At 39.0% G+C, this 15,487-nt stretch overlaps 1 protein-coding gene across 1 annotated transcript in view; it reads left to right on the top strand.

Annotated features, from left to right (window-relative positions):
* The window catches only part of COL22A1 (collagen type XXII alpha 1 chain), a 528,277-nt gene that overhangs the window by 32,470 nt on the left and 480,320 nt on the right, over positions 1-15,487 (top strand). The window contains exon 3 of the mRNA XM_077271275.1: positions 2,185-2,326. Coding sequence (XP_077127390.1) covers positions 2,233-2,326 — 94 coding nt within the window. The 5' untranslated portion in view covers positions 2,185-2,232. The remainder of the gene's footprint in view (positions 1-2,184; positions 2,327-15,487) is intronic.

Raw genomic sequence — 15,487 nt, 5'->3', positions numbered from 1 at the left:
CCCATTCCCTGAGGCACCACCCATGAGGATCCCAGCCCAACCTGAATACCATAAATATAGTGAATTTCCTTCTTCTCACCAATTACTACAACAGCTGTAAGGTCTGGTAACTCATCAACATGTTGTTACGGCTAGCGGAACAATGCACCGAGTATAGATAGGTAGCTACAAGGTGCGTTTGCAGCCCGGGGTCCACCGTGCAGAGATATCTGCTGCAAAGTAATAACCTCTGAGTTCACACGTGGGTTAAGCTTCACCCCGTGGGAACTGGAAGTGATCTCTGTTGACTCCCAGAGTCGCGCTGTACACAAAGCTATGATCCTAACTAAGGGTTGTGCTTTCTCTGGAACTCTTCTGTGCTAACCGCACACATGAAGGAACCAGATGCTAAGCCAAGGCTAATGCCCCCACTGACGCTAGCTGCCTGCCTGAGTGTACAGTCCCAAAGCTACAGCCTCACACCACATATATATAGAGTGGTATAGTATCCACTGGCATAAGCCAATCACATTTGATACTAGCGCATGGCCGTGCGGCCATGCAAACCTTCTATAGGTGCAGCTCTACAGGACCTTCCTGGTGGACCTACAGGACCTTCCTGGTGGACCAACAGGAGCTGCAACAGGGCCTGAGCGTGTGACCCCCGACATCCAATGAGAGGTCCTCCCGTGGGCATGCTGAATGCGTGAAAAGCAGGACTTAGTCTCAGAAAAGCCTGCTCGCTGCTGATCAGTGCCGGCTACAAGGGCAGAGCCTGGAAAGCTAACAGTAACCATTCGCACAGTATCAGGCTGAGCCAGATGCTGGGACCGACATCTCTGCTGAGCAGGTTCCACTGCGGCTGGAGGAGAATGGGAGACCCCAGCGGAGATGGTTTGAGATTCCCCCTGTGCAGCGGTGGGAACTCGACATCTAACACAAGACAATTTCCCACAAGGACACACAGTTCAAAGACTGAGTCAACTTCTCCCCTTTTTACCTGGATTCAGGTGTGATTTTCATATTGCCCACACCAGTTACTTGCCACAGGTGAATTTTAACGAGCATCACATGCTTGAAACATAGCTGTTTACCAAGATGTCAACAATTTTGTCCATCCCATTTTATGGTTTTGTGTGAAATGATGTCCAATTTGTGTTGTTTCAATAAAACAAAGGAAATAAACATAAGCATTAGTAGTAGTAGTAGTACTTGCAATTCATTGCAAATCACTTTTTTTCTTAAAATTCTATGAAGCTAGGGAATCAAAAATATGCAAATTTCTAAAACATGACTTAAAAAGTAGAGAGACAGTTCTATGTCGTAAAGTATGAAATACATTTTTTAAGCTTCTCTTTGTTATCACTTGTGTAAGCTTTACATTTGTATAAAATTTTACTATATGTTAAATACATGGAAAACGTGTCTGCCATTTTTAATTTCACTATTAAATAATGGAGCTCCCGAAATATTGTGCCACTGTATTGTAGAGGTTGCCAAAACTGCAAGGAATCCAAAAAATGCTCAGAGTCGTGACATTTACTCCTTTGTTACTCTTACTTAAAAATATACTGTATATTACTAATATTCCAGTAGTGTAATTGTTTTTGCCTGTTTTAAAAACTTAATGAAAAAATCTCCGACTTTTACTTTACTGGCATTTAGAGAAATATTTGCATATACCAATGATTAGAAAGTCTTAGGAAGATTTAGTTTTTAGGCAGAGAAAATTCTCTTGTATACAACAGTTTATCCTATGGTTTGCTGTTAGGACTCATGACGATCCGTAGATTCGGTCCTAGTGTGATCTGTCAATAAATCAGATGGACCTCATACCAATGTTATTCAATAAGGCCATGCACATGTCCAAATGTTTTCCTCGGATCTTCATCACCCAACTGTTATATATTGGATTGATAACTTTCAAAAAGCGTAGCCTTCACGTGAGCCTTATAACAGACTAATTCCTAATGAGCTATAATTATTAAAGATAAGGGGAGAACTGATCATTAGGCTATGTGGACATGGCCAAGTGTGGAAGGATGAAGATGCAGAATTCACTAAACTAAGCATTCCAAAATAGCCAGGGGTCAATGCAACAATTAGTTCATCTCATCTTTTATTCTATGCCTCCTTTACTATCAGCGTAAAAATATTGAATAACAATTCTGGTTATTCCTGACATACTGTTTTCTTCTTCAATAGGTGACTATTTTAAATGAACCGATGCCACTATAAGGATTCTCTGCAAAAATGCGGATCAACATGGGGTGTCGAATATCTCCCTTACTGCTGCTAATCTTGGTCTTGATTTTTGGAGGAGGACACTCACAGGCACAGAGAGCTGGTAAGGCATTCTGCGGCATATGATAGGCAAGACTTTTGCACTGAGCTATGCCCGGTACATGGGTAAAAGCATGTCAGGAATAAAACACCAGAAAGAGACACCTTGTTTCAATACTGCCACTATGTATAATAATATAAATACTATAATAACTGTGTGCAAAATTACAGCTTTTTTAATACTGCCACTATGTACAAGAATATAACTACTATAATACTGCCCCATGAACAAGAATATAACTACTAGAATACTGCCCCTATGTACAAGAATATACCTACTATAATACTGCCGCTATGTACAAGAATATAACTACTATAATACTGCCTCTATGTACAAGAATATAACTACTATAATACTGCTCCTATGTACAAGAATATAACTACTGTAATACTGCCCCTATGTACAAGAATATAACTACTATAATACTGCACCTATGTACAAGAATATAACTACTATAATACTGCTCCTATGTACAAGAATATAACTACTATAATACTGCCCCTATGTACAAGAATATATACTCACCTTCCGGAGCCCCCGGATCCAAGCGAAGTGGTTCCTTACGCTGCTCGTGCGCTGCGGTCCAAAGACTGCATTGCGGTCTCGCGAGATGATGACGTAGCGGTCTAGCGAGACCGCTACGTCATCATCTAGCGAGATCGCAGCATGGACCGGTTAATGTAGCGTCGCAAGCGGGAAAGGCCTGTTGTCGATCCAGGGGCCGACGGACGGTGAGTATATAACGATTTTTAATTTTTTTAATTATTTTTAACATTAGATAGTTTTACTACTCATGCTGCATAGGCAGCATGAATAGTAAAAAGTTGGTCACACAGGGTTAATAGCGGCGATCACGAAGTGCATTACACCGTGGCATAACGCGGTCCATTACCGCTACCATTAACCCTGTGTGAGGGCAGACTGGAGGGGAGTACGGAATGGGCACTGACTGCGGGAGAAAGGAGCGGCCATTTTTCCGCCGGACTGTGCCCATCGCTGATTGGTCGTGGCTGTTTTGCCACGACCAATCAGCGCCTTGGGTTCCATGACAGACAGAGGCCGCGACCAATGATTATCCGTGACAGAAAGAAAGACAGACAGACAGAAAGACGGAAGTGACCCTTAGACAATTATATAGTAGATAATACTGCTCATATGTACAAGAATATAACTACTATAATACAGCTCCTATGTACAAGAATATAACTACTATAATACTGCTCCTATGTACAAGAATATAACTACTATAATACTGCTCCTATGTGCAAGAATATAACTACTATAATACTGCTCCTATGTATAAGAACATAACTGCGGTAATACTGCTCCTATATTCAAGAATATAACTACTATAATACTGCCCCTATGTACAAGAATATAACTACTATAATACTGCCTCCTATGTACAAGAATACAACTACTATAATACTGCTCCTATGTACAAGAATATAACTACTAAAATACTGCCCCTATGTACAAGAATATAACTACTATAATACTGCCCCTATGTACAAGAGTATAACTACTATAATACTGCTCCCTATGTACGAGAATATAACTACTATAATACTGCTCCTATGTACAAGAATATAACTACTGTAATACTGCCCCTATGTACAAGAATATAACTACTGTAATACTGTACCTATGTACAAGAATATAACGACTATAATACTGCTCCTATATAAAAGAATATATCAACTATAATATAATACTGCTCCTATGTACAAGAACATAACTGCTATAATACTGCTCCTATGTACCAGAATATAACTACTATAATACTGCCCCTATGTACAAGAATATAACTACTATAATACTGCTATGTACAAGAATATAACTACTATAATACTGCTCCTATATGCAAGAATATAACTACTATAATAGTGCTCCTATGTTTAAGAATATAACTACTATAATACTGCTCCTATGTTCAAGAATATAACTACTATAATACTGCTCCTCTATACAATAATATAACTACTATAATAGTGCTCCTATGTTCAGGAATATAACTACTATAATACTGCTCCTATGTACAAGAATATAACTACTATAATACTGCTCCTATGTACAAGAATATAACTACTATAATACTGCCCCTATGTACAAGAATATAACTACTATAATACTGTACCTATGTACAAGAATATAACGACTATAATACTTCTCCTATATAAAAGAATATATCAACTATAATATAATACTGCTCCTATGTACAAGAACATAACTGCTATAATACTGCTCCTATGTACCAGAATATAACTACTATAATACTGCCCCTATGTACAAGAATATAACTACTATAATACTGCTATGTACAAGAATATAACTACTATAATACTGCTCCTATATACAAGAATATAACTACTATAATACTGCTCCTATATGCAAGCATATAACTACTATAATAGTGCTCCTATGTTTAAGAATATAACTACTATAATACTGCCCCTATGTTCAAGAATATAACTACTATAATACTGCTCCTCTATACAATAATATAACTACTATAATAGTGCTCCTATGTTCAAGAATATAACTACTATAATACTGCTCCTATATGCAAGAATATTACTACTATAATAGTGCTCCTATGTTTAAGAATATAACTACTATAATACTGCTCCTATATGCAAGAATATAACTACTATATTAGTGCTCCTATGTACAAGACTATAACTACTATAATACTGCTCCTATTTACAGGAATATATCTACTATAATATAATACTGCTCCTATGTACAAGAATATAACTACTATAATACTGCCCCTATGTTTAAGAATATAACTACTATAATACTGCTCCTATATGCAAGAATATAACTACTATATTAGTGCTCCTATGTACAAGACTATAACTACTATAATACTGCTCCTATTTACAGGAATATATCTACTATAATATAATACTGCTCCTATATACAAGAATATAACTACTATAATACTGTCCCTATGTACAAGAATATAACCACTATAATACTGCTCCTATGTACAAGAATATAACTACTATAATACTGCTCCTATGTACAAGAATATAACTACTAAATTACTGCTCCTATGTACAAGAATATAACTACTATAATACTGTCCCTATGTACAAGAATATAACCACTATAATACTGCTCCTATGTACAAGAATATAACTACTATTATACTGCTCCTATGTACAAGAATATAACTGCTATATTACTGCTCCTATGTACAAGAATATAACTACTATAATACTGCTCCTATGTACAAGAATATAACTACTATAATACTGCTCCGATGTACAAGAATATAACTACTATAATACTCCCCCTATGTACAAGAATGTATCTACTATAATACTGCTCCTATGTACAAGAATATAACTACTATAATACTGTCCCTATGTACAAGAATATAACCACTATAATACTGCTCCAATGTACAAGAATGTAGCTACTATAATACTGCTCCTATGTACAAGAATATAACTACTATAATACTGCCCCTATGTACAAGAATATAACTACTATAATACTGCTCCTATGTACAAGAATATAACTACTATAATACTGCCCCTATGTACAAGAATATAACTACTATAATAATGCTCCGATGTACAAGAATATAACTACTATAATACTCCCCCTATGTACAAGAATATAACTACTATAATACTGCCCCTATGTACAAGAATATAACTAGTATAATAATGCTCCGATGTACAAGAATATAACTACTATAATACTCCCCCTATGTACAAGAATATAACTACTATATTACTGCTCCTATATACAAGAATATAACTACTTTAATACTGCCCCTATGTACAAGAATATAACTACTATAATAATGCTCCGATGTACAAGAATATAACTACTATAATACTCCCCCTATGTACAAGAATATATCTACTATAATACTGCTCCTATGTACAAGAATATAACTACTATAATACTGCTCCTATGTACAAGAATATAACTACTATAATACTGTCCCTATGTACAAGAATATAACCACTATAATACTGCTCCTATGTACAAGAATATAACTACTATAATACTACTCCTATGTACAAGAATATAACTACTATATTACTGCTCCTATGTACAAGAATATAACTACTATAATACTGCTCCTATGTACAAGAATATAACTACTATAATACTGCTCCTATGTACAAGAATATAACTACTATAATACTGCTCCTATGTACAAGAATATTACTACTATAATACTGCCCCTATGTACAAGAATATAACTACTATAATAATGCTCCGATGTACAAGAATATAACTACTATAATACTCCCCCTATGTACAAGAATATAACTACTATATTACTGCTCCTATATACAAGAATATAACTACTATAATACTGCCCCTATGTACAAGAATATAACTACTATAATAATGCTCCGATGTACAAGAATATAACTACTATAATACTCCCCCTATGTACAAGAATATATCTACTATAATACTGCTCCTATGTACAAGAATATAACTACTATAATACTGTCCCTATGTACAAGAATATAACCACTATAATACTGCTCCTATGTACAAGAATATAACTACTATAATACTGCTCCTATGTACAAGAATATAACTACTATATTACTGCTCCTATGTACAAGAATATAACTACTATAATACTGCTCCTATGTACAAGAATATATCTACTATAATACTGCTCCTATGTACAAGAATATAACTACTATAATACTGTCCCTATGTACAAGAATATAACCACTATAATACTGCTCCTATGTACAAGAATATAACTACTATAATACTGCTCCTATGTACAAGAATATAACTACTATAATACTGATCCTATGTACAAGAATATTACTACTATAATACTGCTCCTATGTACAAGAATGCATTTCATTACCTTTCAGGTTTTTATGGATTTGTGGATTTTTCAATAAATTTAAAGTTTTTATGGATCTCTACCTTTTTCTGAATTTTTTCTTCCTTTGCTGATTATTCCTTGGCGCCCTGCAAAGTTCCGTGCATGGAGGATCCTGCCCTGGGTGAGCTGAAGTTGCCTCTGTGTCTACTATAATACTGCTTCTATGTTCAATTATATAACTACTATAATACTGCCCCCTATGTACAAGAATATAACTACTATAATACTGCCCCTATGTACAAGAATATAACTACTATAATACTGCCTCCTATGTAGAAGAATATAACTACTATAATACTGCCCCCTATGTATAATATGTTCAATTATATAACTACTATAATACTGCCCCCTATGTACAAGAATATAACTACTATAATACTGCCCCTATGTACAAGAATATAACTACTATAATACTGCCTCCTATGTAGAAGAATATAACTACTATAATACTGCTCCTATGTACAAGAATATAACTACTATAATACTGCTCCTATTTACAAGATTATAACTACTATATTACTGCTCCTATGTACAAGATTATAACTACTATAATACTGCCCCTATGTACAAGAATATAACTACTATAATACTGCCCATATGTACATGAATATAACTACTATAATACTGCCTCCTATGTACAAGAATATAACTATTATAATACTGCCCCCTATGTACAAGAATTTAACTATTATAATACTGCCTCCTATGTACAAGAATATAACTACTATAATACTCCTCCTACGTACAAGCAAATGTGGCGCCCCTAGGGGTATTTGCCACAAAAATAGTTATTAACACCAAATACAAATACTAAAATAGCAAGACTGCACTACCATCTCCGGCCAGAAGGGGGAGCTCCAGAGACTCCCCTTGATCCATTCTGGTCTGAGAAAAGGACTGGCAGTTGGGTTGAGGAGCTGAAAGTGAGAGGTCGTATAACTGAACTCCTAACAGCCCTATGACGGATTATAGGCCCGTAATACCCATAGTAGGAAAAGAGGAATAGAGAAAAAGGACATTGTGAGAACCGGGTAGCAATAACCTCTACCCAGAATAGGCGCAGAGACGGATACCGGATCCGTGGCTATATTCATTATATATAATACAGCAACCGGAAGGAAGTGAGGTGATATCACCTTCACCAGGGTAAGACGCAGCAACAGACACAGAGTTCAGCGGTACTCCCAGAGGGGGTAAGCCGACAAAAAAGGACTCGGGTTGTCGTTCGAACCAGAGCACAGAAGAGACAGATTGGGTCGGCAGCCAGTTCACATACAGCAGCAGGGCCATACAGAAACTGCGCATAATAAGAGGTGGAAATCCTGACAGGGTCAAAGTAATTCAGAGTGCTCATACAGACTCCGGTGACAGTATTGGTTGCAAACCCCTCTTTGTAGAAGTAAACTGGTTAAACGTTTCAACGCCTCAGTCTTTCATTTGGACAATAGCCATCGATCCAGTATCGGGGTCATCGCAGCTGAGAGGACCTGCTGCTGATCAAGTAAGTGTCTGTTCCTTCATGATATCCCTTACATTGTGCATCGCCTGAGGCCACAGCACCGGGTCAAGCCACTAGTGACATCCCCCTCAAGAGACGGACCTCATTGATCTGGCGCTGGGTACCTCGGTCTCCCGGGCATCACACATATAACTACTATAATACTGCTCCTATGTACAAGAATATAACTACTATAATACTGCTCCTATGTACAAGAATATAACTACTATAATACTGCCCCCTATGTACAAGAATATAACTACTATAATACTGCTCCTATGTACAAGAATATAACTACTATAATACTGCCCCTATGTACAAGAATACAACTACTATAATACTGCCCCTATGTACAAGAATATAACTACTATAATACTGCTCCTATGTACAAGAATACAACTACTATAATACTGCCCCTATGTACAAGAATATAACTACTATAATACTGCTCCTATGTACAAGAATATAACTACTATAATACTGCCCCTATGTACAAGAATATAACTACTATAATACTGCTCCTATGTACAAGAATATAACTACTATAATACTGCCCCTATGTACAAGAATACAACTACTATAATACTACCCCTATGTACAAGAATATAACTACTATAATACTGCCCCTATGTACAAGAATATAACTACTATAATACTGCTGCTATGTACAAGAATATAACTACTATAATACTGCCCCTATGTACAAGAATATAACTACTATAATACTGCCTCTATGTACAATAATATAACTACTATAATACTGCCCCTATGTACAAGATTATAACTACTATAATACTGCCCCTATGTACAAGAATATAACTGCTATAATACTGCCACTATGTACAAGAATATAACTACTATAATACTGCTCCTATGTACAAGAATATAACTGCTATAATACTGCCACTGTGTGTAATAATTTACCTATTTTCCTAACTTCAATATACTTTTGATATGCTTCACTTCTTGTGCATAAACTGTAGGAAACTGACTCACTGAATTGATCTAGTCTACAAATATGTACATATATATTGTATTCAGCAGAACACTTCAGCTCCTGACCACTGTGAAAAGTATGAGAATAGAATAATGTAATTCCGGCCTTAAATGTCAGGGTCAACTTATAAATAATTAAAATATGTGTCCCAAAGAAGAAAAGTTTAAAATAGCGGACACCATCATGCACGTGACGCCATCGTTGCTGTAGCTTTTATACACACTGTACATATTAAGTAAAGCACTTCTTGCTTAAAAGCTGATCTGTATCTGATGAGGAATGAGATAAATAGTATACAACATATATATACTGTATATATACACACGTGGTCAAAATTGTTGGTAGCCCTCGTTTAATGACAGAAAAACCCACAATTGTCACAGAAATCTTGAATCTGACAAAAGTAATAATAAAAGATCCATGAAAATGAACAAATGAAAGTCAGACATTGCTTTTCATCCATGCATCCACAGAATTTTAAAATAAATAAAACTCATGAAATCGGCCTGGACAGAAATGATGGTTCTCTTAACTTAATATTTTGTAGCACAACCTTTGGAGGCAATCACTGCAATCAAAGGATTCCTGTAACTGTCAATGAGAATGCTGCACCTCTCAACAGGTATTTTGGCCCAGTCCTCAAGAGCAAACTGCTCCAGTTGTCTCGTGTGTGAAGGTTGCCTTTTCCAGACGGCATGTTTCAGCTCTTTCCAAAGATGCTCAATAGGATTTAGGTCACGGCTCATAGAAGGCCACTTCAGAATAGTCCAATGTTTTCCCCTTATCCATTCTTGGGTGTTTTTAGCTGTGTGTTTTGGGTCACTATCCTGTAGCAAGATCCATGACCTGCGACTGAGACCAAGCTTTCTGAATCTGGGCAGCACATTTCTCTAGAATCCCTTGATAGTCTTGAGATTTCATTGAACCCTGCAGAGATTCTGAACCCCCTGTGCCAGATGCAGCAAAGCAGCCCCAGAACATAACAGAGCCTCCTCCATGTTTCACAGTAGGGACTGTGTTCTTTTTTTTATATGCTTCATTTTTCCGTCTGTAAACTTAGAGCTGATGTGTCTTGCCAAAAAGTTCCATTTTTGTCTCATCTGTCCATAGGACATTCTCCCAGAAGCTTTGTGGCTTGTCAACATGTAGTTTGGCAAACTCCAGTCTGGCTTTTTTATGATTTTTTTCAATAATGGTGTCCTCCTTGGTCATCTCCCATGAAGTCCACTTTGGCTCATACAGGGATGGATGGTGCGATCTGACACTGATGTTCCTTGAGGTTGAAGTTCACCTTTAATCTGTTTAGACGTTTTTCTGGGCTCTTTTGTTACCATTCGTATTATCCGTCTCTCTGCTTTGTCATCAATGTTCCTCCTGCGGCGACGTCCAGGGAGGTCGGCTACAGTCCCATGGATCTTACATTTCTGAATAATATGTGCAGCTGTAGTCACAGGAACATCATGCTGCTTGGAGATGGTCTTATAACTTTTCCCTTTAACATGTTTGTCTATAATTTTCTTTCTAATCTGAGGCAACTCTTCCCTTCGCTTCCTCCGGTCCATATGTTGAGTGTGATACACACCATGTCACCACACAGCACAGTGAGGATTAGAGTTGAGCGACTTTCATTTTTTTAAGATCGAGTCGGGTTTTGTGAAACCCGATTTTGTCCAGAGTCGAGTCGAGTGCAGTCGGCCGATTATCGCTAAAAGTCGGGGATCGACCGAAACACGAAACCCAATGCAAGTCAATGGGGAAGCATAGTCGGCAGTGAGTGGAGGCCAGGAAAACACCTACAGTGCCCATTTTAATGCCAAAAACATCCATTCTTGTTTCTGAAGCTTGTCAATCTTAATTAACTTTATAATAATAGTTGGGCATAGGGAATTGGGGGTCATTTGGCAAAAGTTGTGGGGGGAGTAGGGCCGGCTCAAGTTTTTCATGGGCCCAGGAAATGCGGACTACGTCACGGCGGTGTTGCAGGGAAAGGTAAGTATTTCAACGTTGCAAGTGCTGTGATCCTGAGCAAGCAGGGGGGGCCCACTCGTTCGCATTGGCACTGGCACAGGGCCCCTCAAAGTACAGCGATGTGTGTTTGCATGGCGGGGGCGCCTCCCACCAGCAGCGACACTTTTGCGTACTCTGAGGGGCCCTGTGCCAGTGACGTCGCCAACGAGTATGCCCCCCACCTGATGAAGGAACCTGCACTTTCATCTGCACCTTCCTCTCTGTCCCTGTGTAAGGTGGTATAACATGCGGGAAGGGGAACCTTACTTTCAGCAGGGTCAGATTCTGGCTGTGTAGAGTATAAGGGGAATGTAGTGGTCTAGGTCAATGTACCAGCAGACTCATCTAGCAGTGGCTGGGCAATGGGCAGGATGAAGAGGAAACAGATATAGGGCCAAAGAATAAAGTAGGCTAAATGCAGTTCAAAATTGGTAACAGGACTAAACAGGCGGCATTGCTTTGTTCAGTGGAGTAGCAAACCCAAGAGCAGCAGACACTGTTTCAAGGGCCTAACCACACTAGTAGGCCAAATGCAGTTTAATATCTGATAGTATAGGGCGAAAGCCAGAATGTGGAAGCTCAGCTTTGTTCAGTTGAGGACAACACCAGGCAGGGGCAGACAGACACCTTTAGTAGGCCGGAACAGCCAATTGCATTTTTAAAAATGGTAATTTGGAACTGAAGGTTGAAGCTCAGCTTTATTCAGTTGAGGACAACACCAGGCAGGGGCAGACAGACACCTTTAGTAGGCCGGAACAGCCAATGGCATTTTTAAAAATGGTAATTTGGAACAGAAGGTAGAAGCTCAGCTTTATTCAGTTGAGGACAACACCAGGCAGGGGCAGACATTCACCTTTAGTAGGCCGGAACAGCCAATTGCATTTTTAAAAATGGTAATTTGGAACAGAAGGTAGAAGCTCAGCTTTATTCAGTTGAGGACAACACCAGGCAGGGGCAGACATTCACCTTTAGAAGGCCGGAACAGCCAATTGCATTTTTAAAAATGGTAATTTGGAACTGAAGGTTGAAGCTCAGCTTTATTCAGTTGAGGACAACACCAGGCAGGGGCAGACATTCACCTTTAGTAGGCCGGAACAGCCAATTTTTTAAAAAAACAGCAGTTAGTAAGAGGCAGAAGGTAGAAGCTCAGCTTTATTCAGTTGAGGACAACACCAGGCAGGGGCAGACAGACACCTTTAGTAGGCCGGAACAGCCAATTTTTTTAAAAAACAGCAGTTAGTAAGAGGCAGAAGGTAGAAGCTCAGCTTTATTCAGTTGAGGACAACACCAGGCAGGGGCAGACAGACACCTTTAGTAGGCCGGAACAGCCAATTGCATTTTTAAAAATGGTAATTTGGAACTGAAGGTTGAAGCTCAGCTTTATTCAGTTGAGGACAACACCAGGCAGGGGCAGACAGACATCTTTAGTAGGCCGGAACAGCCAATTTTTTAAAAAAACAGCAGTTAGTAAGAGGCAGAAGGTAGAAGCTCAGCTTTATTCAGTTGAGGACAACACCAGGCAGGGGCAGACATTCACCTTTAGTAGGCCGGAACAGCCAATTTTTAAAAAAAAACAGCAGTTAGTAAGAGGCAGAAGGTAGAAGCTCAGCTTTATTCAGTTGAGGACAACACCAGGCAGGGGCAGACAGACACCTTTAGTAGGCCGGAACAGCCAATTGCATTTTTAAAAATGGTAATTTGGAACTGAAGGTTGAAGCTCAGCTTTATTCAGTTGAGGACAACACCAGGCAGGGGCAGACATTCACCTTTAGTAGGCCGGAACAGCCAATTTTTTAAAAAAACAGCAGTTAGTAAGAGGCAGAAGGTAGAAGCTCAGCTTTATTCAGTTGAGGACAACACCAGGCAGGGGCAGACAGACACCTTTAGTAGGCCGGAACAGCCAATTGCATTTTTAAAAATGGTAATTTGGAACTGAAGGTTGAAGCTCAGCTTTATTCAGTTGAGGACAACACCAGGCAGGGGCAGACAGACACCTTTAGTAGGCCGGAACAGCCAATTTTTTAAAAAAACAGCAGTTAGTAAGAGGCAGAAGGTAGAAGCTCAGCTTTATTCAGTTGAGGACAACACCAGGCAGGGGCAGACATTCACCTTTAGTAGGCCGGAACAGCCAATTGCATTTTTAAAAATGGTAATTTGGAACAGAAGGTAGAAGCTCAGCTTTATTCAGTTGAGGACAACACCAGGCAGGGGCAGACATTCACCTTTAGTAGGCCGGAACAGCCAATTTTTTAAAAAAACAGCAGTTAGTAAGAGGCAGAAGGTAGAAGCTCAGCTTTATTCAGTTGAGGACAACACCAGGCAGGGGCAGACAGACACCTTTAGTAGGCCGGAACAGCCAATTGCATTTTTAAAAATGGTAATTTGGAACTGAAGGTTGAAGCTGAGCTTTATTCAGTTGAGGACAACACCAGGCAGGGGCAGACAGACACCTTTAGTAGGCCGGAACAGCCAATTTTTTAAAAAAACAGCAGTTAGTAAGAGGCAGAAGGTAGAAGCTCAGCTTTATTCAGTTGAGGACAACACCAGGCAGGGGCAGACATTCACCTTTAGTAGGCCGGAACAGCCAATTGCATTTTTAAAAATGGTAATTTGGAACAGAAGGTAGAAGCTCAGCTTTATTCAGTTGAGGACAACACCAGGCAGGGGCAGACATTCACCTTTAGTAGGCCGGAACAGCCAATTGCATTTTTAAAAATGGTAATTTGGAACTGAAGGTTGAAGCTCAGCTTTATTCAGTTGAGGACAACACCAGGCAGGGGCAGACATTCACCTTTAGTAGGCCGGAACAGCCAATTTTTTAAAAAAACAGCAGTTAGTAAGAGGCAGAAGGTAGAAGCTCAGCTTTATTCAGTTGAGGACAACACCAGGCAGGGGCAGACAGACACCTTTAGTAGGCCGGAACAGCCAATTGCATTTTTAAAAATGGTAATTTGGAACTGAAGGTTGAAGCTCAGCTTTATTCAGTTGAGGACAACACCAGGCAGGGGCAGACAGACACCTTTAGTAGGCCGGAACAGCCAATTTTTAAAAAAAACAGCAGTTAGTAAGAGGCAGAAGGTAGAAGCTCAGCTTTATTCAGTTGAGGACAACACCAGGCAGGGGCAGACATTCACCTTTAGTAGGCCGGAACAGCCAATTGCATTTTTAAAAATGGTAATTTGGAACAGAAGGTAGAAGCTCAGCTTTATTCAGTTGAGGACAACACCAGGCAGGGGCAGACATTCACCTTTAGTAGGCCGGAACAGCCAATTTTTTTAAAAAACAGCAGTTAGTAAGAGGCAGAAGGTAGAAGCTCAGCTTTATTCAGTTGAGGACAACACCAGGCTGGGGCAGACAGACACCTTTAGTAGGCCGGAACAGCCAATTGCATTTTTAAAAATGGTAATTTGGAACTGAAGGTAGAAGCTCAGCTTTATTCAGTTGAGGACAACACCAGGCAGGGGCAGACATTCACCTTTAGTAGGCCGGAACAGCCAATTGCATTTTTAAAAATGGTAATTTGGAACTGAAGGTTGAAGCTCAGCTTTATTCAGTTGAGGACAACACCAGGCAGGGGCAGACATTCACCTTTAGTAGGCCGGAACAGCCAATTTTTTAAAAAAACAGCAGTTAGTAAGAGGCAGAAGGTAGAAGCTCAGCTTTATTCAGTTGAGGACAACACCAGGCAGGGGCAGACATTCACCTTTAGTAGGCCGGAACAGCCAATTGCATTTTTAAAAATGGTAATTTGGAACAGAAGGTAGAAGCTCA

The sequence above is a fragment of the Ranitomeya variabilis genome, chromosome 6 (assembly GCF_051348905.1).
Source record: "Ranitomeya variabilis isolate aRanVar5 chromosome 6, aRanVar5.hap1, whole genome shotgun sequence".
Classification (NCBI taxonomy): domain Eukaryota; kingdom Metazoa; phylum Chordata; class Amphibia; order Anura; family Dendrobatidae; genus Ranitomeya; species Ranitomeya variabilis.
This window is presented reverse-complemented; position numbering and strand designations above follow the sequence as displayed.